Raw genomic sequence first — 26,337 nt, 5'->3', positions numbered from 1 at the left:
CACCCTCAGTCAGTTTGCAGATGACACCAAGTTGGTCATGTGTGTTGATCTGCTGGAGGGTCAGAGGGTTCTGCAGAGGGATCTGGGCAGGCTGGATTGAAGGGACGAGACCAGTTGTATGAGATTCAATCAGGTGAAATGCCAGGTTCTGCACTTGGGTCACAACAACCTCATGTGACTCTACAGGCCTGGGGAAGAATGTCTGAAAAGTGCCCAATGGAAAAGGAAAAAGGACCTGTGAGTGTTGGTCAAGAAGAAATGGCCTCAAGTTGTACTAGGGAAGGTTTAGATTGGATGCTGGAGAAAAATTCCTCAATAAAAGGGTTGTCAAGCATTATAATGGACTGCCCAGAGAAGTGGTGGAATCACCACACCTTCAGCTATTTAGAAGACATGTAGAGGTTGCACTAGGAAACGTGGTTTAACGGTGGGCTTAGCAGTATTGGGATAACAACTGGAATTGATGATTTATAGGTGTTTTCCAGTAAAAATGATTCTATGATTCTGAAAGTACAATTTCAGCTTCTGAGGATGTCTTGGGGCTTTAGTGAAGTCAGTACAAGGAGGCCCTGTAATTACCTGGACAGGCTGCTAATCCTCTCAAGGACAGCCTACACCTTCTCATTCCACTCTCCCTGGTAAAGCACATCACCACTCAATACAACACCTGTGCTGAGTTTTCTGCATTTTCTGGCAAAAATACATGGTTTCTTTTGCTCATTATTGTTTATCGCAGAAAATGGAACATGAGACAGGAACATTGCCCTTTACAAGGGAAAGATTGAGAATCCAAAGTGATCTCATGACTCCAAAGAGAATCAGATGATAAGCCTGGGAAGCTTACCCAGCTATAATGGTGCCTTGTACCAATCAACAGCTCAGGATTAGTAGGATTAAAGTAAATCTTATTTCTGGCCATCCATGTCTGAATTTCATTTTGGCATCTGGTCAACAAAGCAACCGCCTTTTGCAAGGTAGCATGACAAATTTCTTTCTCCAAAAACATTATGGGGGAAAAATGTTCTGAAAAGTCTGTGAAGTGCTCTGTGTTATCTGTGGAATTGATGCAAAAATTGGACCAGAACTAAATGTTCAACTTTCACTTTATAATAGAGTGCAACAGAAGCACATCATGAAGTCACAGGTTTACATCTGTTCAGCTGAGAAGAAGCATTTTCTTTTGTCTTTTCCATATACATCTCCTTACACCACATCCAAGTTTTCTAGATTAAATGCTTTGTGCCACAAATAATCTTCCCTTTTGTAGCAAGTGTTAACCACAGGTTAGCCACGTTGGCTGACACACTTCAATGTGTCAGATGCAATGAAGAAAGAATGTTCAATGACATGAAAGGACACGGCTATGCACAGAAGTGAAAGAACTGGTATTTTGCAATTGTAAAGATGCTGAGATTGCAAGCATTAAACAAAGAATGAGACTTACAGCTACATGAACATACTTTTTGAATTATCTTTGCCAGCAATTTTCCTCTTAAACAGAGATTCTGTTTCTAAAAATAACAGTTTAATTCTGATTATTTATAGTGTTAATTTCTCAGAATGATTCTTAAAGAGTAATTTCTTAAAGATCTCTCAGGGTTTTCTTGAAATCCTGATTTCTTTTGTGCTTGTGGCTAAGAGTCTCATCTTCAGGTACCAGATGGATGCATGATACATGTGTGGACATGTCTGAACCAGCATGGTGAGGAAGGCAGAGCTCAGTCCTAGCTCAGGAACAAGTGAAATATATTTCTCCTGCTCTCTGGTTTCCCTTGTGTTCCATGAAGTTGCTGACCCTGACAAACACTAATGGTTAAAAAATACACACAATATTTGCAGTAGGTAGGAAATGTCATGTCTGCATTTCAGATGTCTCCAACTCAGTTCAACTTTGATAGGACTGTTTGAAGCACTGGGAATGTATTTCCTGCAACAGACCTTTTAACCTACTCTCAGTGAAGAGTTATTTGGAACCATTAACAGTGGTAGGGGCTGCTCCTTGAACTGTAAAAAGCTGAAGTTTATAATCCCTTCAGGCAGGGATTAACATCTTTATGTTTGGAACTACTACTAAAATATCTCCTCCCTTCATTCCCGATGCTGGATGAACTGCCTGCTCCCCTTTTTACAGACTGAAAGTTTCTGAGCTGTGTGTTGGCCACTACAAGTGACAGAACTGGTAGCATCACTCTGACTTATGGGAGCAAAAGATCTGACTTATATCATGTGGTTATTCTATTCTATTAAAACCATTCCTCTATGAGTACCTAAGGGCTGCCTGCAACTCTGCCTCCTGTGCTCTGGGGCCTGCTGGTGCTGTCCTCTGAAAACAAAGAGTAATAACAGCTTTTTAATCTGAATACAACCAGGTATAAATACCATGCTGTTGAAAAACAACATCAGACAACACAAATGCTGCTCTAAACTCTAAAACTCCCATTTTATGGGAGTTCTTGGTTTAGAATGGAAGCACTATAGCAAGTTCAGTAAGAAATCTAATACCAACAGTGAAGAGTAGTAAATATCTTTAAAGGGATGAAATTCAGAACTCAAATGTTGCTTGTGAGGATACAGACCCACACCAAACTTACCAAAACAGAGTTAATGGGCTGGTCAGTCAGCTGGTACAAAAGCACAGCATTCTGGCCAAGCCTTGACTGAGGTCAAACAATTGTACCTACCCTCCCATCTTTAATTTCACTTCTTTGTTATGCATATAGTGTCAATTACCTGATAATTACCTCATAATTTACTTTCTACAGTCCACGTGCTTTGCCTTTACATAGGATTCACTTTGACAGTTGATGTGAACTAACCAAATTCCAATGCATTTGCATGAGCTGTATAGATTTTGTCTAGCGTTTTTAGGATGTGTTTAAACTTCTGTAGAAGAAAAATTAGAGGCTATTCTTCAATAGTGACCCCCACTGGAGAGTAAGCCTTAACCTTTATTCTCCTCATCTAAGGCATTAAATTAATTAGAGAGAGCAAGATAAGTAGCTCTCAAGAACAATTTGTGCTTTAGTAACTAATTTCATGTAAGCTAAGACCTTCTACTTGATCAGTGATGTTGCAGTGAATTTTTAATGTGTTATGCACATGGATTTTTCTGAATTGCCATTTCTATTTGATTTTACTTTACAATGCTTGGTGTTGTATGCTTGTCAAGGCAGACTCGCAGGACTGGAATTCTGTGTCTAGTTTTGAAGTGAAAACAATATTGTTGAGACATTTTGCCTGTGGTAAGATTTTAAGTATTGTGACAAATGTTAAAATAGTAACAAATGTAGGTAAAGTTGTAGGAACAAGGTTGAAAAAAATGTACCTTTTTCCTCATGCTTCTCCTTCCTCTTTGTTATCAAAGCTCTTTATTTGAAGAAGAGATTACATGAATTCCAAAAGTAGCACAGTCCTAATTATTCTGGGTGCCATATCACTCATTTAAACAGCATCCCGACACATTCTCCAGTCAACAGCCTCACTGCAACATCACTGCCCTTGCACAGAAGGAAGCCTGGTGTGGGTAGCATGGGCTGTACTATAAGGAACCAGAGGGAGTACTCTCAGTTCTTATTTAGATACTCATAACAGTTTTATTTGCCTGTACAGCCATGGTTGCTGTCAAGATATGTGCAAAATAGTAAATATTCTTAACTAAACAAATGTTCTTATTAAAGTAGCAATGAACACATATCATTTGGAAACTAAAACTGATAGCAAACACTATGGCAGCCATGGAGAAATCCACATAAAATACATGGCCAGGACAACTACAATGAGCCAGAGCAAGGATCTTGATGTAGGTCTTACTGTCATCCTAGTGAACAGGATGTGTCCTAGGGAAGTGTTCTCTGGTAGAATGTAACAAGTGATGAATGGATGTTACACTGCCTTCAAAAACATTCCATGCAGCAAAAGTCATAGAACACGATTCAGTGCTACCTTCTCTAAACCAGTTATCCTACTACTAAAGTTCCTACTACTTAGACTGGGTAAAGACACCAAAGTACTTTAAAACCACTGTGGCTTTTTTAATTTACTGCGGCCACTATCCTTTTTTGATGTTTCCCCTTTTATAGCTCCTCCTCACTCAAGGCCACCCATAGGTCATTGTTTCTTTGCCTTCTAGATGTGAAAAACAAGAGACTCCAGAAAACTTACTGGAAACCCTGATATCACTAATCTAATACAGAAGATGTTGAGATATATTGTGAGCATATCCCCCTCTAAAAGCGAGACATTGGGACCCAGATTCATTCGCCCTGACTATTGGTACTGAGTTTATCACTGAGATGTCCAGACTAGGAAGACAGTGCCTCTATAAACCAGGGCCAGACAAGGACAATTTTAGAGAATAGTTCTGGTCTTAGCAAGATTAACAACTCCTTGCACCATGACATCAAGTAAAGAGCATGTACAAGGGTTCTAGATACCTTTCTTATAATTACAGTTAAGAGATTCATGTTATGGTCAGAGTATCCCCCAAAATGTGCTTTTTCTGCAACCTCTCTTCCTACTCCTTACCCTACCTGCCCTCAACGGCCTCTTCCCACAGGGAAGAGTCTGTGTTGGGGTGGGAAAGAGATCCTGCAGTACGCCCAAAATTTACTGTCATCTGCTGGAAAATAAATCTGTGCAAAAGAAATGAAAACTTTAACAACTTTTACAGCTCTGATCAAATGCCCTGCACTCACAATGTGGCTTTTCTATTTCCAAAACCATCTATTTCACTTGCTAAATTCTAGGTTATTTTTCTTCGAGTAATAAATATTCTATAGCACCCAAGTTGTTTTAAACCTCTTTTCTAACAAAAAAAAAATTAAATCTCCTGAGCCCTCTTGTTCTCTAAACAGTATTATATTGGATTAAACTTTTCAGCAGGCATTTTGATGCATCCGTGCAAATGTCAATAAAACTAGAGAAATAAGGGCCAACAAGAGATGCTTTTGAAAATTGGAACACTTGTGCAATAGTTTAAACATGGATCTAGGTGGGTTTTGTGCCTGCATTTGGATTTTTGGGGGAAGGGTTGGACACATACATGTATAATATTTGTGAGGCCTGTTTAATAAAGCTGTATTAATCCCATTTGATGTTATCAGTCATATTCTACTGCCTGTCCAAGCTCTCCCAGACTGCTCAGAGACCTCTAATTAAAAATATGTATTGGAAAAAATGTATTTGCTCTAGGTGCTGAAGCAAATCAGACAAGTCAAATATTCATTTTTGAACTAGCTAAACTTTTCAATGTGATATCCTGTGTCTGATTTGTGGTGCGTACACACATGGCTCAAATGATTGTAACTGTGTCAAGTTTTCTGATATTAGTTGTCAGCACTGTGCACCTGATACTGTGTATGGGGACAAAACACGTCAGAGAATGGACTTGTGAGTAATAGGAGTAGCTGTCTCTTACAGCAAATGCAAGTGCCTGTATAACATAACCAAAATCTCAAAACACTTCAAAATATTTTCATCAAGACATGTGCAAAGCACTCAGTAAAGTGGTGAGCTTTACTGTGTCCCTCTGACATTTTCATCTCCTAATATAGGCAGACAGAGGTCTTTACCATTAACGCTAAAATTAATGAGCTCCCATCACCTCTTTTCTACAAGTTGCAAACTTCACTTTTGTTGTAGTTTAAATTTCACCTGAAAGTCTTAATTGAATTTATAAGCAATGTTGCTCAGCCTATATCTGAAAATTAATACCTGCAAAAAACCTCTTTAGGTTTCTAGAAAATGGGAATAGGTTTGCAAATTTCACCACTACTCCATCGTTGCTTATTCATTCTGGTGCTCCTTTCCAGGCTGCAACCTACTAAGGGCATCTTAAGCTCAGTTATTTGACTTCAAGTGATTTGTTGCCATGGAAACAGTAAGACATAGCTTTGGGCATCTTCTGGGCCAAATTTTAGGTGAAAGTCTCAGTGAGAGAATTGTCATTGTGAGACAGGCAAGTTTCAAATCAAAGCCAAAGGATCACAGCATAACAAAGGACTTCAGACAGATCTGGCTGGACTTGTCTCTTTTGATAAGCAGGGACTTCTAACTCATGGAGGAGTTGGGATTAGCCATGGATGGAGCAGACAAACACACACACAGGACCTTGTAAAGATGATCTTAAAAGAGACAATATGCCAAAGCATATCCATACTGATGTAAGCAGGAATGTGGAGTAGAATGGTGTTTGTTTGCATGTATATAGTGTTTCATTCGTGTACTTGTTATGTAGATATTATTTCCATTATTCATTGCACTGACTTTTCTGTTATTCCCTCCAATATTACTGATAAGAGCAATAATTAGTGTATTATTCTTCCTATTTAAGAAAACCAAAAAACATTATCTTAACAGACCTGCTTTCTCAATAAAGAGCTTAATGTAGTTGGAGCCTTCTGAAATGCTTCTACATTTCAGCACATGTATGAGGGAAGAAGGAGTGCACCCAAGATGACTTGAGCAGAGGGAACCATAAGTCCAGTTGAGAAGTTTCTTGTGCACTACCAAAACTCTTTTAATACTGTCTAGTTTCTGCACCTGCAGGAAATACTGTGTCATCTGCCAAAACCCAAATTTCAAGGATTAGCTAATAACATTTTCTTTGAAAAAGAGAGCTGATTCCTAACCAGTATTGTGAGCCTTTGAAGTCTCCATAATCTATTTTCCCTGGTTGCTTTTAATGAGCCTTTGAATGTTACTCTGCAATTTCTTTTTTTTTTTTTTTTTTAATTTGGTGGGGGAAGGGAATATGCACTCACTTTCCTCCAAAGAATTTAAAAAATTCATTACTGCAAATAACTTTCACAGTGCCAGAACTCTAAGTTATGCAGTATCCTTTGAGTGCATCTATGGTAAATAAATCACAGCTTTGCTGGAATCTCCATCCAAGAGGTTAATGAGATGTAGAAGAAAATCCCAATTAAATCATATCTAAGTTTGAGTCTCTTTTTTCTTCATGTAGGCCAGCTATCAGTGGAGTTTCTTCTGATTCTCTTTGGTATCTTTACTATTCTCTGCACTACTCTAAATGGCTGCATGTATGCCTGTGCTGCCTGTGCTATGGTTTCAACTATGTTTACAGAATTAGCACAGCTAATACTAAACTAGACTAGTTAACTTTGGAATCTGTAACAGGTAAGCAATGCCAGCAGGGAATGCAGATGTGATTTTTATGTTTGACTTTTACAGAGGGTTTTACAGCCAAATTGCAGTTGTTAGTAAACTAGCAAGTTCCCTGATCTCCAGGGCCATGCCTCAGTCCCTGCCCTGAGTACGCAGCCTGGCTAGTCTAGCATGAGTCCCCACTGGGGTTGGCATATTTTACATGGATAGCTCCTTTGACTTCAGGGAGTTTATACCTGAGTCTCTCCAACAGCCAGACACAACCTCCCCAAAGCTGGACAGCTGCTTCTCACTCTGGCTTGCAGCCCACGGCCAGGAATAGAGCTGCAGACACGTGCTGCAGTTGTGCTGGCAGAGCTGTGCACATCTCCTTCCCCTCCGAGACACATGCCAGCTGAGCGTACCAGGGTGCCAGGGGAAGAAGGCATTGGTAGGAGGCCTCAGCCTCACAAATCAAGTCTGCATTCCTACACTGGGGCTGTGGGCTTGACTCCACTGTTGTGCTCTTGAGAGCCAACCTTCCCTCTGCAGGCTGGTGTGCCTGGCAGCCCCAGCCTCCCCCCCACTCCTGTGTGACCACAACCACAAACTCTCTGTTGACGCCTCCAGAGAGGAGAGAACAGGCCCCAGCCTGTGCAACTTCTTCATTAGTGCTGCTTGAAGCCATAATTAGATAATATGAGAGGGTTTTCCTCTTGCCAGCAGACAGACTTAATGTACAAAATCCAAAGTAATAATTTTCAGCATATTGCAACTCAACTATAAACAGGATAGGGCTGGGGTTTTTTCTGTACACAAGGAAGAAAGCCGACTAGGCAGAAAACAGAAAGCGTAGATATAAAGGTGGGCAACTGTGTAATAGCTCTGTTTATCCTTAAAATAAATGCAGACTCTAATGACGTTCCATAATTTAATGTCTTTCTGTATCTCTTTTTAAAACCCCAAAGACATCTTTTCTCCACCATATTTTTCTGGTTTAAGAGCAGATGACTAATTATGCTTCTATAAACTTTGCCTTCCTTTGAAATAGTAATCACTGACTTCGTCAGACTTTTCCTATTATGGTGCATTTTCAGAGCACTTAGAGTACTACTTGTTGTAAAACAACACAGGAAGCTAATTTGACTGGCCATGATGAGACCACAAGTGGTCTCCAACTAAAAATGATTTATATCAGATGAAGATTCTTCTTAAAAGCTGGGCTACTGGCTGTACTTTCAGCACCAGTTCTGCTACATGGAGGACCTACTCAGCCTGCTCAAGAGTATGAACCAACCTTCACTGGTTTATAGTAAGATTTAAAATATTAATGTTTAGGATGCCTTTCCCTTCTGCTAGCAGAGGACTGGAAGTACCGCCAAGCCACCAAGCATAAAACTACTCCTCTTGCCTCCGTCGTGGACAAAGAGATGGAAGAAGGAATTAGCCCACCTACAAAGTAATTATATATCTTTTGTTATTTTGATTTCTTTCAAAATCAAAGAGTTACCCCTGGCAGGGAAAATCTATTCATAATGGAAATCATACAGCTGGAAAGAGTACGTGCAGGGCAGCATGAGCTTTTGCATTTACTTACCCCAGTAGCATTCAATTCTAATTTCTCCTCTTTTTTGCTATTTGGACTCCTGGAGCACGGGTTTTCCAATAAATTAAACTTCTGAAACACTGAGCTGGAATATGGTCCGTACACTGTAGGCTAGGGCTTATGATACCCTAATGCACTCTCCCTCCTGAGATTGGAAACTCACCAATTTGGTGAAACCAACCTGAGTCACTCTTGCCCTTCCTCTGCTGGAGTCCACCTCAGTGAGCCCCAGACAAGAGCCTGGCTAAGGCCTGGGGGGAATGGCTGGCATGGGGCACTGCTGGGAGCCCTGTGCTGCAGCCTGAGCCTCCCCTCAGCCCTGCAGGAGAGGGAGCTCAGCCTGCTTTGCCCAAGCTGCACCCAGGGCTGAGCGAGCTGAGCTCACCCCACAGCACAGAAAGGTGCAGGCCAGGCAAACGCCCACCCAAGCCAAGATCCCTGCCCCTGGGAGAAGCAACAGAAAGTGCGGAGGCACCGACCTGATCCAGCCTTTCCCAGAGTATCTCCTTCTTCAGCTCTTCATCATGAGCATAAGGGGAAATGACATTTTACTGCCCTTGACTTGGTGACATGGACTGCAAGCTAGATTGGCTCCAGAATAGAGAAACTTGAAATTTCTTTCACATTTAGACTGTATGACAGAGAGTTAGGACATGTTCAGCATGCAAACTGCACGTGCCAAATTATTTTGGAATGTGTAAAAACGTGTGTTGTTAATACTGGATAAAAGCTCATCTGAGGATGATGGGGTTTTCACATTCTGTTCCCAATAAATCTTCTTTTCTCAACACTAGTGTACTCCCACTGTTCTGATACAGGCGAAATGTCAGCTGAGGTCATATGAGTCCTGAATCAAGACAGCAGACTTGGCTTGATGTGCACAAACTGCCTGATGCCAGCAGGCAAAATTAAAGACAACAGTGAAAATACCCACAACATAGGTTAAACCCCCACTGCTATCAAATCAAGTGCAATTAAAGAAGTCAGAGCAAAGAAGAGGGTGGATGGAGCTCACACTGGAAGTAAAGTATCTTCTTCCCTTCTGTTTCCCTAGAAGGCATTATATTTCTTTGTAAATAATACAATTTATTATTGTCTGCTTCTCCTTTTACTGCGTTTTATTGAGATATAACCCCCTGTGTTAACTTTCTATCATTGTGAATGTTCCTACTTGGGACTGTAGAGATTGAATTAACCAGTTCCCTGCACAGGCTGGAGTCAGGTGTCTCAGCACTCCAGCTAAGGTTGCTGGTGATGCTGTCTCAATAGAGCTGTCCTATATAGAACAGAATCTGACTTCAGTTTGAGAGCTTTGTCTTCTGAAGAAGCCCCCACCTGCCCTTTCCCAGTGCAGAGTGGCACAGCCCACGTTCAGAATCTTGTTTCCCTGAATTCCGGCTTGAAGCTGAATGCTGCTCCAGCATTGCAGGTACTCTGCTGTGTTGTGTTCTGATATGGAGTCTAGGAAAGCTATCCCAGCTGTCCTCCACACAATTCCTTTCTTCTGAGATGACAAAATGAGCATCAGTATTCTCCAGGATAATGGTGGGGATACTTATACCTGTCATACTAGAGCTGCTGGAAATGTTTAATGTGTTTTAGGGGACCCTGAAATTTGCCAGCAATACCCAGCATCATTTTGATTTGGTCTTGGATTTATTGCACTTTCTTAACCACTATTATTTTTAAAGGCTTAAACGGTTTTGATATTTTTCTTCCTTGACATGTTTTTGGGCTTGTAGTCAATGGAATATATGAATGTGAAACTAATATTCATATCAAAGGAAATTACAGCATTTGCTGCTCAGGGGGATGTTCCAATGAGGCTTTTTTTTTTTTTTTTTTTTTTTTTGACTAGCAATACCAGGTAGTAATGATGGAAAACATTGAGTAGGTATGCACTTAGCATGAACTTGATAGAAAGATTAGGAAGTTCTCCTATTAAAACAGACATTTCTTGCTAATAAAATTCAATTAGCATGTCAGTCTTGACTTCAGGCACATTTTAAAGGAAGTGTCAATTTAATAATCACTCTTCAGTTTGAAATGTCATCCCTACTCTGATTACAAGTAAACTCTATAACAACCATAATTAGGAGACTTTGGAGAAAGGAAGTTAGTTTGAATGTACTCAATTCTGTTTTGCAGCAGCATGCAGAGTCCACTAATTCCTTTTGCCACAGTTACAAGGACTCCTGCAGGCCCTGTATTTTCCCCACTTAAACCAATGACTAAATCAGTGGGCTCATAGTTCAAGGGTGAAAAGGTTTATGGCAATACAAATAATAACAGCTACCAGAGAGAGCAGTAGTGGGCTGGATCAAAGCTGGTGACAGCACGTCAGTGCCTGGGGAAATGCAGTTGGACAGGAGAGAGATTAATGCAGAGAAACACTCCCCATTCTAATGCCTGTATGCAGCCTCAGCTGGAGGTGTGAGAAAGATTAGGAAACAGCTCTACTGAAGACAGTAGAATTCTTCTTCTCGAAGAAGGAAACAGGGTGCCCTGGCCCAGAGAACAAGAGAAAATTCAGACTGCACAGCTTTATTAGTGATGGCAAACTGGCAGCAACAATGATTTTGTGAGTATTGTGAGAGAAACAAGGATGAGCAAGGAATACTCCTACCTATAGAACACCAATATCTGGTCATATTCATATAGCAATTCCTAGAAGAGATTTGTGGTCTCTAGCATGCTGCACACTTAGGGAAACAGGAACCAAGAGTGAGAAGATATGTGTCTCAGTACATCAGTAGTGTGGCCTTCACTGAAGGATAAAGCCATCTCCTGGATGTCCTGGACATACCATCAAAATTGAATTAGCATGTCAGTCATTAGCATGTAAGTCTTTTGCCTAACTCAAAGTTAGGGATCGTCTTCAGGATTTCCCAGTAAAATCTTAATGTCCCACATTTTGGAAATGGTTTTAACTTTTACCTTCTGAAACAAAAGGGCAGGACTGAGAGTCTTAAATGAGTTCAAACTCAGGTTCAAACTCACAGGGAACTTCCCTGATTGCTGCTTTCCTGCCTTATGGACTTTTACATTTTATGTGGCCTTATTGTGATCAAGGAATGTCAGTGTTGGGTCTAAGTGCAGAATGGCAGCTGAATATTGAAGGGATTTCCCAAAAAAGGATAATTTTGCTAGCCTGAGTGGGTACAGGTTTGAGACTGCTTTGTCTGTCCCATCTTTGCTGAGAATAAATAAGTGATATTTTTAGGGTGGGCTAGCATAAGCAATGACAGATTCCACGTTATGGCCAAAAGGCCACAACTTCATTAATATGATGCCTAAAGGCACCTTCCTGACAGCTGTGGAAAGAGGAGGAAATGACAGTAGCCTCCAGCACTCATCAGCCTCTCCTCCCTTTCTGGCACTGCAGCAGGCCAGGCAGCCCTGCCAAACCGGGTGAGATTGCCCAATCCCACCTCCCTGCTTCCTGTAGCAGGAAACCAGATCCCTCCTTATCTGCCAATGGCTCTGCCCTCTGTCTCCAAGGGCAGGAATATTCCCTAGCTGGTGTTGCTGGAAGCCACACCTCAGCCAGGCTACCAGCAGCCAGTGTGAGCCAGGGAAGGAGCACAGTGGTGGGAAGGGGTGGGAAGGCTGGGGAGCTGCACAACAGCTCCTGTGGGCCATGACCAGGTGCCTGCTACCACCAGCAGCACCAGTGGGAGACCAAGCAGGACCTTTCTTGTACTCTGTTTGGCCACTCTTGCACTCCCACATTGTGTGTGTTGGAAAGCAAAGCACTGCCTTTCACTGACACAGGTGAAAGCCAATGCCATCCACAGCAGCATCCCAACCTGAATGTATAGCAGCTAACACAGGGAGTACAGCTCATGCACATGCAAGAAAGCAGTGCAGTTCAACATGACTTTTTTCCTGCCATAAATAAATAAACAAGGAATCGTTTCACCTATTTATCTCTGTTCATGACTCATATTCTTTCTGACGTGGCTCAGTCTCTGAGGTCAGCAAATGGTTCTTGAAATCGAGCGATATGGCTGGTTGGTCCAGGCTGATTTGTCCACAAATTAAATACTCTGAGTCTTGGGGCTTACCTCCAGCCAAGAGAAACCTCCAGTCAGTGCAGAGGGATTGGCATCTCTGCAGGGTACTTCAGAACTGAGACAACATTCAAAATCCCCCATGGAAGATTTTTTCCCTCTCCTTTTGCTATACAGACTCCAAAGACCCATTGGGTGAGTCTGAGGTTAACCTTTGGGACTGCTCCCCTCTTACTACATCTGCTGTTGAACAGACATACCAAGAGCAATCCTGGGGGCAGCTGAGAAGCTGCTGAATTTGGATGTGCACCACAAAATATTACTGATAAAAAACCACATAGTAACTGTATGACTGGGGCAACCTGACTCCCCAGCACCTGCAAAGATAGGAACTGTGTTCTGACCAGAGGAAAGTGACATGGTATCTCCACCTGCCTGGTATAATGTGCCAGTGCCCCTTACCCAAGCTGTATATGGGTCTGTTCTGCTTGCAATGAAAAACTAAGAAAAACAACAGGAAAAACCCCTAAGAAATGCAACATCTAGACTTGTACAAGAAAGGACAGTAATGCTGTAAACTTTCAAAATGAAAATATGCTCCCTGTGATGAAGATGCACAGACTTGGCAGAACCTTCCTCCTTTAAACAGGTTCATTCCTGTGTGGTTTGGTGCTGTGTGTTGTGTACTCAAGTCACACAATTGCCACAGGACTCATAGGGTCCCTAAGGTAAGCTGTACCTTTCCAAGCTTGGGGCAAAAAAAAGGACCTTGGAGTCTATGTAATGTGAAGTGGTAATAACAGACTGGGGAAAGTAAATGAAGAGGAAGCACCAGCTTCTGGTGGCTTTTCTGAGGTTGAGTAGGGATATACTGCCAGAAGCAAGGTGCTGTTTTCTAGGGAAGGAAGAGAGCTGCACAGCTCTTGTCCTGTCTGAGCTGACCAGAGCAATTGGGAGGCTGTGGTAAAATGCAATCTGAAATCCTAATCCTTGCAGCTTTTACCTGTCACCTATGGCTCAGTTCACTGGCTTACCATGTTCCTGAGAGAGAGGCCAAATGAGTGCCTGAGCTGATTTCCTCAGAGGTATCTCCTGCTCCTGCCTGGTAATGCTATACTCCCATTTCTTGGTCCTTTTCTTGTGATCCCATATCAGTTTGGGTGGCTGCTGCTCTTTCTGAAACATTAAAATTTAACAGTTACCCCCTGCTTTATGAATCCCAAGTGAAATATTAAAATACCTTTCAGTGGCTTATAAATAACATATCATGACTCCCCCAGCTAGGAAGAGGAGTACAGTCCATGCTTCATTACAAGAGCTAAAAGCCTTCCAGCTGCAGAGGAAACTCAGCAATGTGGGGTACAAATACCCCAGTGATTTTAGTAGTGGCTCATCTTGGGTCCAATAAATAGTTTTAGTACTGTTTGAGCACTTCCCTTGGACCCCTGACAGCTCTCACATCCCTGCTTGCTCCCACTGGGTCACACCTGAATTTCAAGCCCCCAGGGAGTGTGGGGAAGTGGTGCTGAGATTGGGACCGGCTCTGTGCCTTCCTCCCTGCCCAAGCATAGGGCAGGGACCCATTTCAAGCCAAGTCAGAAACCAGAGCTAAAGACCTGAGCTGACTTTGTGTCATGGTGTGTTCCTCCTTCCAGGGGCAAAGTGAGAAGGCACAGGAACGATTCATGCTAAAAGCCAGCAGCAGGGCCAGCAAACTTCATCAGCCCAGGCTCTGATTTCTGTGAAAGCAGCTGTGTCCCCCCTCTGGACCTAAGCTTGTCCCAGGAGCAGGTTGTTGCATCTGCAGAACGTGGGGTATATGCATCACCAGGCTGGCAGTGGTGCTCTCTGCAGCTCAGGCTATTTGACCAGAGGTAATTAAAAGCTGCCTCTATGTGGTCATGTAATGACAGCCTGTACCACAACACTCAAGTGCAAGGATGACAAGTTAAGGTCAAGTGGGCAAACAAGCTGCTGTTTCCAAACTGTGGAGTGCCTGCATCTGCATCCGCCTGGATCTCCTTTTACAGTACCTCTTTCAGTGGTATTACTGAATCCAATTACTACCAATCCTTTAGAGTTTGCATTCAGATTTCATGCCTGCTAGTTAGGCACGTTCACCTTTCAGAAGTGTGTGAAGGCGAGCTGAGCTGTGTTGCGTCAGAAGCAGCGCTCCTTGTCTGACGGGAAGCCAGCTTTCCCCGACACCTCCTAAGAAGCCGGTGCCCAAGTGCGTGCACCTGACTCCAGGGAGCGCAGCAACCCCCGCGGTGCCCCAGGAGGTGACACCCGTGGGCGGGCACCACCCTCCCGCAGTTGGGGCCTTGCCGAGCCGGGTTCCGTTCTGCCCCTCGGAGCAGCTTCTCTCTCTTCTGCGCCCCCGGGCAGGGCTCCTGCCGGAGGGCAGCGGGCTGGCCGGGCTGAGGAGGCAGAGCCCGCCCGGAGCCGCGCTCCCGGTCCCGCTCCCGGCCCCGGCCCGTCAGGGGCCGCCGGTGCCTCCCGCCCGCTCCCGGCGCCGCCCCGCAGCGCCCCCCCGCGGCGGCGGCAGCTGCTTGGCACCGCCCCGGCCCCCCCGCCCCGCCGCGCTCCGGGCGGGAGGCTCGGCGGCTCGCTCCTCCTCGCGGCCGCGGGATTCCTGTCTCCGCGTTTTCGGGCCGCCCCTTCACACCCGCCGCCGGAGCGGGACGGCGTGAGAGGGAGCGAGCGAGCAGCGAGCGAGGCGGCGCGGATGTGCCCCGGCTCCCGCGGCGGCAGCGGCAGCGGCGGCGGATGCTCGGCGGCGCGGCGGCCGCCCCGCAGCGCAGGAGCTCCGCGCAGGGAGCGAGCGAGGCGATGAGCCGCCCGCCGGCGGCCGCCCGCGAGTGACGGCGGCGGGTAAGGAGCGGCGGCGGCCAGGAGGAGAAGGACGAGGGCGAGGAGGAGGAGGAGGAGGGCAGCGATCCCCGCCAGTGCCCGCGGGAGCCCGGGAGAGCTCCGGCCGAGGGCTCGGCCATGCCGTTCGCCAAGCGGACCGTGGAGCCGCAGCGGCTGTGCCGGCGGCAGCCCGCCGCCTCCGTGCTGGAGGAGAGCTGGGGCGCGGAGCCGCCGCCGCCGCCGCGGGACCCGCCGCCGGAGGAGCCGGGAACGGCGGGCGAGGGCGCCGAGGCGGCTGGCGGCGGGGAGAGGGAGGCGGCAGCGGTGCTGATGGTGCTGGACCTCTGCTCGGTCAGCAACGTAGCCCTGTCGCGGATCCTCCGACAGCTCTCCGACGTGGCCCGGCACGCCTGCACCCTTTTCCAGGAGGTCGAGGCTGACATCCAGGGTACCCACCGCCGCGTACGGGCGCTGCACGGCCGCATCGCCGGCCTCCAGGGAGCCGTGCGCGGCCTCGACCCCAAGCAGGAGGCAGTGCGTAAGTAGCGCGGAATGCGGGATGGATGGATGGGGAGCACCGCGGGATGGATGGAGCGCACCGCAGCGCGGGGCTCCGGCGGGGAGAGCCTCCCCTGGCCACCTGCCGTGCGAAGTTTGGGGCAGAGCCGGTGGGAAAGGAGCCCCGGCGGGGCAGCAGAGCGGGAAGGGAACGGGCGGGCGCGGGTCGGGTCGGGTCTGCGGGCGCCGCTGGGCGCCGCGGCGATGCCGGCGGGAGGGATGATGTCAGTGGTTTGTGCCTTACGTAAGGAGCTGGCTGGCGGGGCTCTCGGGACGCATCTTCTGCAGCCAAGGGTTTGGCCAGGGAGGGGGACGAGGTCTGTCAGCTGGGCGCCGGGAATGATGGAGATGATCCGCCGCACTCGGGCATATTTGGGTTTTCTCCCTTCGCCGGCCTGTCTCCCTTCCCCGGCAGATATCTTCCCCTTACAAGTGTCTCTGAATTCCCGATCGAACGCTCTTAAGTAGAAATAATAAAATTGCTTCGTCGTTACCTAACTGTCGGGGCCATAAAATGAGGGAAGTTTGGCTAATGACTTCTTTCTGTTTAAAGAGTGGCCCTGAAGAGCGAAGAGGGGAGGGTGGAGGAGGGGGAGGAGGATAAAGATCAAGGCAATATACAACTTGTGTTATGAGCAGTGCTTGAATCCTGTTTCTTCTCCACCCAAACTATAAAAGCAGTGAAAAGCTCTGTAGTCGTAACAGCTGCTGATTTCTGCTGAATATGGCTCGTGTTCACAGCAGTGTAATGATTTTGTACTCTCGCTGGTGCATACGCTTCCCGAGCACTTGTGGATACGTGGGGTTTTTGATAGATAGGGCTGTGGGTTGGAAGTCTGGAGTAGCAGACATTGGTATTGCTTCTGACCTTTCAGTATCTGTTTCGGGAAAAGCAGTGGCTTGAAAGGGTTAGTTTGGCTTAGTTTTTGCCTTTTGCTGTACCCTTCTAAATCCTGAGTAGCTCCGCTAAGTACAGCAAAGTGATTTTACACCAGTATAAGCAAGACCATGCCCTCCTCTAGGTGTTTTTCATAAATATGCCATTTAAAAATTTGTGCTTTGGATTTCCTCCCCTTTGGAGCATTGTGGAATATACGTAATTCTTGTAGGATCAATGAAGCTGTCCTGATTAACAGAATCAAGCTTTAAGAATTCAACGGTATTTAAGCTGCATACTCAGCATCTGTACAGTGGCAGTGACTTTGCTGGGGATGTATTAATGTGCATCAACCACAGATGAGACCAAAATGAGGGAGATTTTTTGTGGTTTCAACATGAGTGTAATCAGAGTAGAGTGCTGGGCTGTGATTGGAAACTGCAGTGAGAAGGAGGCTTGGCTGGGCTCGTGAGGGAACTGTCTGAGGAAATGAAACTCCTCGTATCACATTCTCATCTTTTGAGCTGAGTAAGTGTGGGTATATACTAATGTAAGTGAGAGCAGAGCTTAACTGTTCTAATCTGTATGGCTTTTTTCTTTCTGGATTGTGCAAGTGCAGCTTGTTTGCAAATCACAGAGCAAAATCTTGATATTACAGCACAGTTATGTCATCTGCTTAATTAGAGAGTCTGGCTTTATCCCTGTGATGATAAATTTTTTTAGTGTTTGGTTTTCTTTTAAATCCTTCTCTCTTTAAGAGGGGAGAAATTTTTGGCCATGATCTTCCCTGTGTTTGCCAGCTGTTCCTCCTTCCTCTTGTGCACAGCACAGTGCCACTGATAGATCTGCACATGTCCCTAGGTCTGGCCAGGCAAGGGATCCTCCACAACGCTGGCTTTGCCCCCACCCATCCTCCTGTAGGTGTGTGTCTTGCCTGCAGCTGTGCAGCTGCTCAGAGCACACCTCCCTGTCCTCATCCCCTCTCTCCATGCTCACTGTACCACATCTTCCCTGGAGGTGAAAGCCTCAGTACAATCCAATGTACATGAACAGTCAACTTCTTTGCCTTCTCTGGCTGCTTTTATTCCCCCTCCAGTGTTGGATCAGCAGAGCTGCATTTACACAGTGCTGCATCTGAACATCTCAGCTGAGACCCAGAGCTGAACAGCACCACTGTACACGTTATCTCCTCACATTCCCCCAAAATCCATACGCACCCACAGCAATGCTCCCTCTGTCCTGCAGACCGCTCACTGTTCCCCAGGACAGATAAAAGTGCCTGGCTGGAAGCTGCCCATCTTCCCTGGAGTGTATAATGACAGCGTGCTTGCTCCTCTCTGGGCTGACGCCTCCTCCTTCATTATTACTTTCAGCAAGACTATGCTAATGTTTGTTTTATGCATGAAGTGCCTACATAATTCACTCCTGAAAGTATTACACTCAAGTTACTACACCCAGTTGTTTTTTGAAACCAAGAGAGCAATCTCAGGTGGTCACAGATCTGCCCAGGACCTGATCAACATCACATTAAGGCATACTGATTTCTATCTCCTGTGGTGAGCATGGAAATGATGGGATGGCCTCAGGGCTGTCTTTTAGCTGTTCAGCCTAAATGACACATCTAAGAATAATTCAGAACTGGCTGGAGGTTTGGACTCACAACCACAAGGAACAAGCTGGTGACAGTCATGCAGCCACCCCACCCATGGCATGACTGTAATGGCTGCATTGAATTTATTGCATGTTATGAGCCTGGAGGGGCTGGGCTTATTGGTGCATTGATTGAAACACCGTGTACTGGGATGTTAACACCAGGACAGTGCAGCCCAACCACAAGTTTTTCAAATACTCAGTTTAAAACTACTAGCCTATCTTGCCACAGTGAGACAATCTTCATATTCCAACTTCAAATGTAGTACAGTGATTTGAGAATAATGCTACTGAACGCACCCCACATACTGAGCTGTGACAATGGAAGGCCTTTTTCTCCAGGCCTCATAAGCCAGATGTATTCTGAGATTCCCCTGTGGACACTTAGAAAAAGGAAATTATGGGCTAATGCCATCTCAAGAGCTATTGGAGCCAGTGGTTAGAGGGGCATTCCTTGCCCAGAATGCCATTCCTTGGCAATTGCAGAGATGATACCAAGGGGAAGGGGAGCAGGAAAGGAGTTATCTTGAAAATAGCATATAATACAGTTTTGCATAATAATGTTGTAAATTATACTGAAAATTATATATCATTATATTAAAGCATCTAAGTTGGATTCAGGGAATATTAATGAAGAATTAAAATTAATTAAAAATGGCATTTTTCCAGTAATGCTTATCACTACTGCTGTCATTTTCACAAGGCCTTAACATTCTCAGCTCTGTTGCTGTTGCAATGGTGAACATTTGCAAGTATGTGTATACTCTGCTTTAAGAAAATTATTTAAAGTTCTCTACTAAGATACTGGTAAAGGTATTTACCTATGTGTTGCCTTTGTTTTCATCACTGTTTAGTGTGATTGGAAAACTTTGTTAGGCACAATAAAGGGTGGATTCTGGGTAGTTACAAGCAGGTCATCTTCAAAAACTCAAGGTCCCTCACCTCTGCCTCCCCAGATGCTGCTTGTCCTTTCATCTTTCTTTTAAGCCTCTGGCCAGCCAGCATCTTGCAAATATGAATCCTTTCCCATCCTCTGAATATAAGAGAAACAACAGTGAGAAATGCTTTCCTGCTCAGCTCCTGAACTAACTACTTTGCCCTTCTGCCACTCCACTGCTTTTCATCATGAGCAGTTCCAGGGTCTGCTTCTAAAGCAGAACCACGTAGGAATAACATAATTGTTGTCAGTCTGGATGTTCTGTAGAGTTTTCTTGTTGGCAGTGTGGTACTGCCCAGTTTTATTATTAGACACTTGATTATCTTGGTAATATAGAAACACAGAAATGTTGGACTAGTGTGTTGTAGACTTGAGACTCAGTGCCTCCATGGTTATTTGGAAGGGTGATTTCTCAGTCTAGGGGACTAGAGATCTGGCAGTTTAAGTGGAATATTGTACTTTACAGAAATTGATGATGTAAGCCGACTTGCTTTCTGAATAATAGGCAACAACCGGGCAGCAGATTTTGAAAGCCCTAGCTAATGAGATCCTTTTTGCACCCTGGCATCCCAGAGAATTCCACACATTCCAGGCTTTTTTTTTTTCAAAAGCATCAATGTGTTACCAGTAGCCAATCTTTCTAAAAGCTGTATGGTTTCCAGAAGTTGCCTGCCGTATCTTCATTGCTTTTCCATTCCTGATTTTGCTGTTTGCTAACAGTCAGTGGTGCAGCTGCTCCCAAGTGTGGGGATCTCCCGTGTTACTCTGCTCTTCAGAGGCCCTTGGATCTCTACAGTGAGCTCCTCTATAGGATTTTCTCTTTTCCTGAAGTGTCAGTACTGAGATAAAAAAGACAGCTCTCAACTGATTCTTTATAATTTTAGACTCTGCATTAATTTATTCTGTTTGATTGAAGTTGGTTACTGAGAACAGCCTGGCAAGTTTCACTCTTGCTTTTAGTCTCTTTCCTTATGCCTTTTAGGTGGTTTTGTTTTGATTTTGTTTGGTTTGAGGTTTTTGTTGGTGTGGCTTTTAGCCATACTGGTGTAACACTTTTCTGTTTGGGTTTTGAGCACTGCAGGGAAATGTTTAATCCCTTATAAGGTTTTTTGTGTATTTTCTGCCACAGTCCTACCATTTTTACAAAACATATATTGGAGCCAAAGCTCATCAGAAAATGCACCTCCTCTTCCTTGACTTAATGCACTGAAGTCTCAATTGCTGCTGAAATGTAATCAAGAAATTATCATGCTTCCATCTCAGAATTCAGTTGCATTGTAAGGCCATGCCAGGCTTAGGATTGCTGAGCATCCTTGCAGACATCTTCAGGGAGGTACATAAGACCTTAAGAGTAGATGCAACTTGAAAGAAAAAAAGCATCCATGTTGGGAAGATAAGTGTTGCACTTTATCTCAGCTTCTCGAGAGCCTTGAGATTGAAAGTGCAATTTTCATGGTATGGATTTTCTGTGGTACTGAGGTGCAGCTGTAGATCACCATGGATTGGATATGTTTACACAAAAATATCTCAGATACTGCTGGAGACAAAACAGAAGAGATTCCTAGCTTCCTTCAATTTTGTATTATTGTCCATCTATAGTTAGTGAGTCTAAGTGTGAGGGTAGTTACAATTTTAGAGATGCACACTAATGTAACCTGGGGGACATGAAGCAAGAGGATGTACTCAGGGCTGCTTTTGTACACTGAAATTATATTAATTGGCAAGTCTTTATTGGGTGCAGAATAAAACCTGCAAAGAAAAGCAGCTGTACACTGGATGTAGTAATCCATCACTTTCAGCTCTGTTTCCTTTAGCTGCCCAAATGGAATGACACAACCTCTTCACTTATTGCTTTGGAAAAGGAGAAAGGCTTTTGACTTTACTTGCCAGGTTTGGTTTCTCGGTGTTGTGCTGGCCACTGTGTGCTCATTTGTGTTACAGAACTCACCTCTCTGGTGCACTTGCCTGTAGTTTGCCCATCAGTGTAAATAACCCAAGCTGAGGGTATGGGAATGTTGGAGAATTTCCTCGGTGCATGGTTTCTTCTAAATGCAGAGGATTGATGGCACATTAGCAGAGTGGAAAGGAGAGGGAGGCCAAAGCATGGGCTTTCCTTCTTACCTTTACTGCTGTCAGAACAACAAAGGGACAGAGGAAGAAAAGCCTGCTCACTTAAGGATCCCATCCCCAATTTACCTTAACATTGCTAGAGCACCATTAGCTAGAGTACTGTCATTTAGCAGAAAAATGCCTTATCTTTGTTTACAGCATGGTGATAGAATACCTTTAACACAGGAACACAACCATTCAGAGGCTTTGCTTGAGGTATTTTTTCTTCATGCATTTGGTATCTGATAGAAGGTAATGGAATGGAATTTGTCAGGTGGCTTTGGCAGGGATGAAACTTTTTGAAAGCTCAGGTTGTCACTTTTAGCCCTGTTAGCTTGTGGAATGCAGACTCTGGTCTCTTTGCAGATAAATGCATAGTGTAAAATCCTTTGTTCTGCCAAGGCCAGAGAGATGCTGGGTGGAAAGGCTCTGAGAGCTCAGGGCTCAGGTAGACTCACTGGACTTTGTCTGGCACAGCCTGGTAACAGATGAAGAGCAGAAAGCAGTGGTTTTCCTCCAAAGCCATTCCCTGTTATACAGGTGTGAATCTTCTGAAGTTTTGCTGAGTGTAATTTCTTTGGTCTTCCACTGGTGTAGCTGAGAAAGCCTTAGCCTGTTCTATAGCTCCTTGCTTGTCATTCCACAAATAGTACTTCAGCTAATGTACCAGGGTTGAATGTTTGGGGATTTTGTTGCTAAATGGAGAGCTTGCCAGTCAAAAAAAAAACATATCAAAAAACATTCAGTGCTTGATTTCCACCTCACTGCAGCTACACATCTGTGTAATATCATAGTAGTTACTGCAGCTTCTTTCTTGCTCATGCTCAAGAGCCAAGCAAGAGTCTCCAGTGGGTTTATTAGAAAGTCTGCTGGAAATGTTTTAGCTCCTTTAAAACCAATAAGGTCTCCTTTACACAGGGAGCAAAACTGCAGAGAAAATACAACTAGACCTGTAAGAGACATGAACTTACTGTGGATCTAATGGTTTAACAGAAATTCTTCCTACAGCCCCTTTTAAAACTCCATGCTTCTTATTTAAAAGCCTTAATAGCATAATGTTTGTGTTCATACAGAAATATAAGATAAATGTTCCAGTGAAATTAATGGAGTCATTCCTACTTTTGGTTAGTTTCCCTGCTCGTACAGGGGAGATATGGTGATTAAGAAATAAATGGACTCTGGTAACTTGCTGAGGGCATGGGGAGGTCATTCACCTGTTGATTCAGATGTATAAGAGACGTTAGTTTTCCTTTTTGAAAGATGAAGGGCCTGGAGTGTTTCCAAAAAACTCTTGCACGGTTCTCAAATGTCCTTGGACTGAGGGAAGGACTTGGGGGAAGGACTTGCAGGAAGGAAATATAAATACCCAGTTTCAGGGTGCCACTCAGCTGCTGTTCTGAATCAGCACAATCAGGTTTTGTTGGCATTTCTTACATAGGTTTACCTGTTCTGAGGATTGGATTAGGCTGATCTGGCAAAGATGTGCAAAGGTGTAGAAAAAGAGTGAGAACAGTCCTTACTGATCCCTGCCATGAGCCAGTCCCAACCTCTTCTCCATTCAGACAAAAGCAGATTTCTGAAGTGTGTCTGTTTAAAGGCAGCCCCTGGCTCTTCCTCTCTCTAAAGTGGACAGCAAAAGAGATCGGGTGCAGGGGAGCGACAACTGTTTAAAAAAGCCCCTGATCTGACACATTTCCTTCACACATGTACCTAAATCAAGCAGATACTCCCAGGGAACTCTTAATAGCAATGTTGTGATCTCCAAAGTGAGCAAAAAATAGAGCCAGCTGATGTGAGTAATACATGTGTGTGTTTGAAATGCATTGTTGCAGGGTTGCGTGGTCGCCAGAGTCAGAGAGCTGGGATTTCTCAGAAGCTGCTCTTTCCAATTGCTGGCATCTCCATGTAATCAGAGGCTGACATCAGACTCTCCATTGGAGCTACTTGAGCTATTAGGCTGTGAAGAGCAGAAACTCTCTGTGTTACCCAGTGTGTATGAGGGGGGAAGGTTTTTTTCACTTCCTTTGATGTATTGGCATCAAGAGAGGGAGTCTTCGCTTCATTCCTAATTGCTTCTCGTCTTTGAATTTATATACCAATATGTAAGTAACTGCAAAGGGAGATAGCAGAATTTATAAAAAGTTCAAAAAGGCAGGGCTTAAAGCATGATTAAAATAAAAGATAGCATAGTGTGTATGCTGTTTTTAGCTGAAATATCTCCCTAGAATTCTTTCCATTTACATTCTCATTATATCTAACTGCTTCTAATGCACTGCTTAGTTTAACAACTGGCATGTTTTTAGGGTAGATTTTATAGTAGATATACACCCACTGTGTTCTTAACTTGAGACTTTAAATTGCAGTATCTGTATTGGACAATCTTTTCTTATACCTTCTTGGCTGAAGGCAGGAAAAAAGCAATACTGATAGGAACCTAATTAAGCCTGTAGTCTTATTATACCAGGAGCTGTGTGCTTGAAATGCTGCTCAATTCAATGAGTGCTGCGTGGCACTGCCATGTTAAGTCCCAGCAGAGAGTGACATACTTTTTTTTAATAAGATCACTGTAATTCTTACAAAGCCACCATGGTTTTCTCTTTCTTTTCAGCTGCCAAGGCAGTTGGACTTTGAACTACAGCCACTCAGACCAAATCCCTGAGAAAGTTTGGTGGGGATGCCTTGCAAGTGTGTGCATGTGATTAAGGGGAATGAGCATGTGTTTGTGCTACAAAAATGCACAGAGTCTTCAGGCCTCTGCAGATTTTCCCCCCGCCTTTTCAAAGTGTTTTTTGTTAGCTTGACAATGCTTGAACAGACTTTTAAGTTGACCTGGACAGAGAGTGAGCTGGGGAGGAAAAGGTGCTAATCCTTCTTGAAGATGTGTGTATCAGTGGCTACAGAATTGGGTCATTCTTAGGAGCAGAATATGTAAGGTGCACTGAAAAATTCCAGTCTATCCAGAGACTTTGGATTGCTTTAAAGGCAAAACTGGGCTCTCTGTGCATGCTCAATTTTGCCTGATTTTTTTTTCCCCAAAAAGGCGTTGCCAAGCATTGTTCTCTTCAGAAGCCTATAACTGTCCATGATTGCAGAAATCAGATCTTCTGGATGATGAAACTCAAGATAGGCAGCAGTTATTCACTGTGATGCTCAGAGGCAAACTTTTTTAAGATGCTATACATGTTTCACTGCATCCACTACTTAGTGATCTAGTGATCTATGATAAAGGGTGATTGAATTTTAAGTGAAGCAAGAGATTAATTATGATTTAATGCTCACTATGCAAATCAGAATCAGTCCAAAGAATGGATACTACCCAGTTCCATTTTTTCACTTCGTAAAGTTCATTTACTTGCAGGAAAAAGAGGGTCTATTCTTGTCATAGGCATGGTCTTTTCTTTGGTGAAGTGGTTTTTGGTTAAGTGTTGTATACAGGAGGAGAGTCAGGAGATGTATCTTAATTAATTTCTAAGAAAAGAAATCATATGTCATGGATTGACCACTGACTTTCACATGGCCAGCCTTAACCCTGGAAACTGCATAGCTCTGCACAGCCCAAAATTTTAATGCAAGCTTTTTTTCTTTCTTGTATTTTTTTGGGGAGGATGACTTTCTCATACTTATCCAAACCAGCTTCTGACTGGTTCTTGTGCTTCAGGCTGTGCTAAACTCAGCTCCTCTGGCCCTCCTCTACCCCAGCAGTTAAAATCATCACAGAGGCTCCTATCTCAGCACACTGAGGAGATCTCACCTCCCCTCCTGTGTTGACTATTCCTTGCAACAAGTATTGTTGCAGGAGCCTGAGGTCTTGGTCTCTGCAGAAAATTGCCTGAAGCCTTGCACATGGTTAGCATGCCAAAAAAATTTCCCCCATAAGTTGGATTATCCTGGCAACACTGTTTTAGTCTTGCTTCTTATCCAAAACAAGTATTAAGGAAGAGCACATTCTGTGTGAATAGCAGGGAAGGAGGTGGGTGTGCCTGGGTATCTCACACCAGCCATTCAGGATTTTTATATTTGTTACTCAGCTACAATTTCAACTACATTGCCACAATGTAGAAATCATAAAAGAGGCTGCCAGGTAAAGGAGAGGACAGATTATTCCTACTGCATTTGGAGGAAGGTCTTGTTCTTTATTAGAAACTAGAAAATCCACTGGGGAAGGAATCCCTTATAAATCTTCCAATCTAATAAAAAAAAATGCTCCAGTTGGAGTTCACATTTACTTCAATGTGAAAGTCAGTCTTTGCATGACATAAAAGCTGGAGAAAACCAGGCTTCATTAGTTCCACTGTTTGCAAAACTGGTTGTTTGAATTCCTCTTTCCCCTCCAGAATTGCTGATTATTTCTTTTCAATTTCAGTATTGTTTTTTTTGAAACTTACGCCTTGAATGACTTTCATTTTGTGCCATCCTGTCCTTTACTCCTCTTTGCATGGTGGTTTCACAGGGGCTATACTTTTACTTCTGTCTTAATAGCACAGACACCACCCCCTCACTCCCTTCATGGTGTGAATGAACAGTATTAATTTTTACAACTGTGGTTTATTCTCCATTGATTATCTTTAATGTGGTGCTGTCTTGTTCAGTTAATAAACTACCTGCTAAGATGTAATTATCCCCCTCCCCC

The 26,337-nt window shown here is 44.1% G+C and overlaps 1 protein-coding gene across 1 annotated transcript in view; it reads left to right on the top strand.

Annotated features, from left to right (window-relative positions):
* Nucleotides 1-15,714: 15,714 nt before the first annotated feature.
* Nucleotides 15,715-26,337, top strand: part of NHS (NHS actin remodeling regulator) — a 248,063-nt gene continuing 237,440 nt past the window's right edge. Inside the window, exon 1 of the mRNA XM_063182951.1 lies at nucleotides 15,715-16,114. Coding sequence (XP_063039021.1) covers nucleotides 15,715-16,114 — 400 coding nt within the window. The remainder of the gene's footprint in view (nucleotides 16,115-26,337) is intronic.

Source organism: Melospiza melodia, chromosome 2, assembly GCF_035770615.1.
Source record: "Melospiza melodia melodia isolate bMelMel2 chromosome 2, bMelMel2.pri, whole genome shotgun sequence".
NCBI lineage: Eukaryota > Metazoa > Chordata > Aves > Passeriformes > Passerellidae > Melospiza > Melospiza melodia.
The sequence above is the reverse complement of the archived record's forward strand: the minus strand, read 5'-3'. Positions and strand labels throughout refer to the sequence as shown.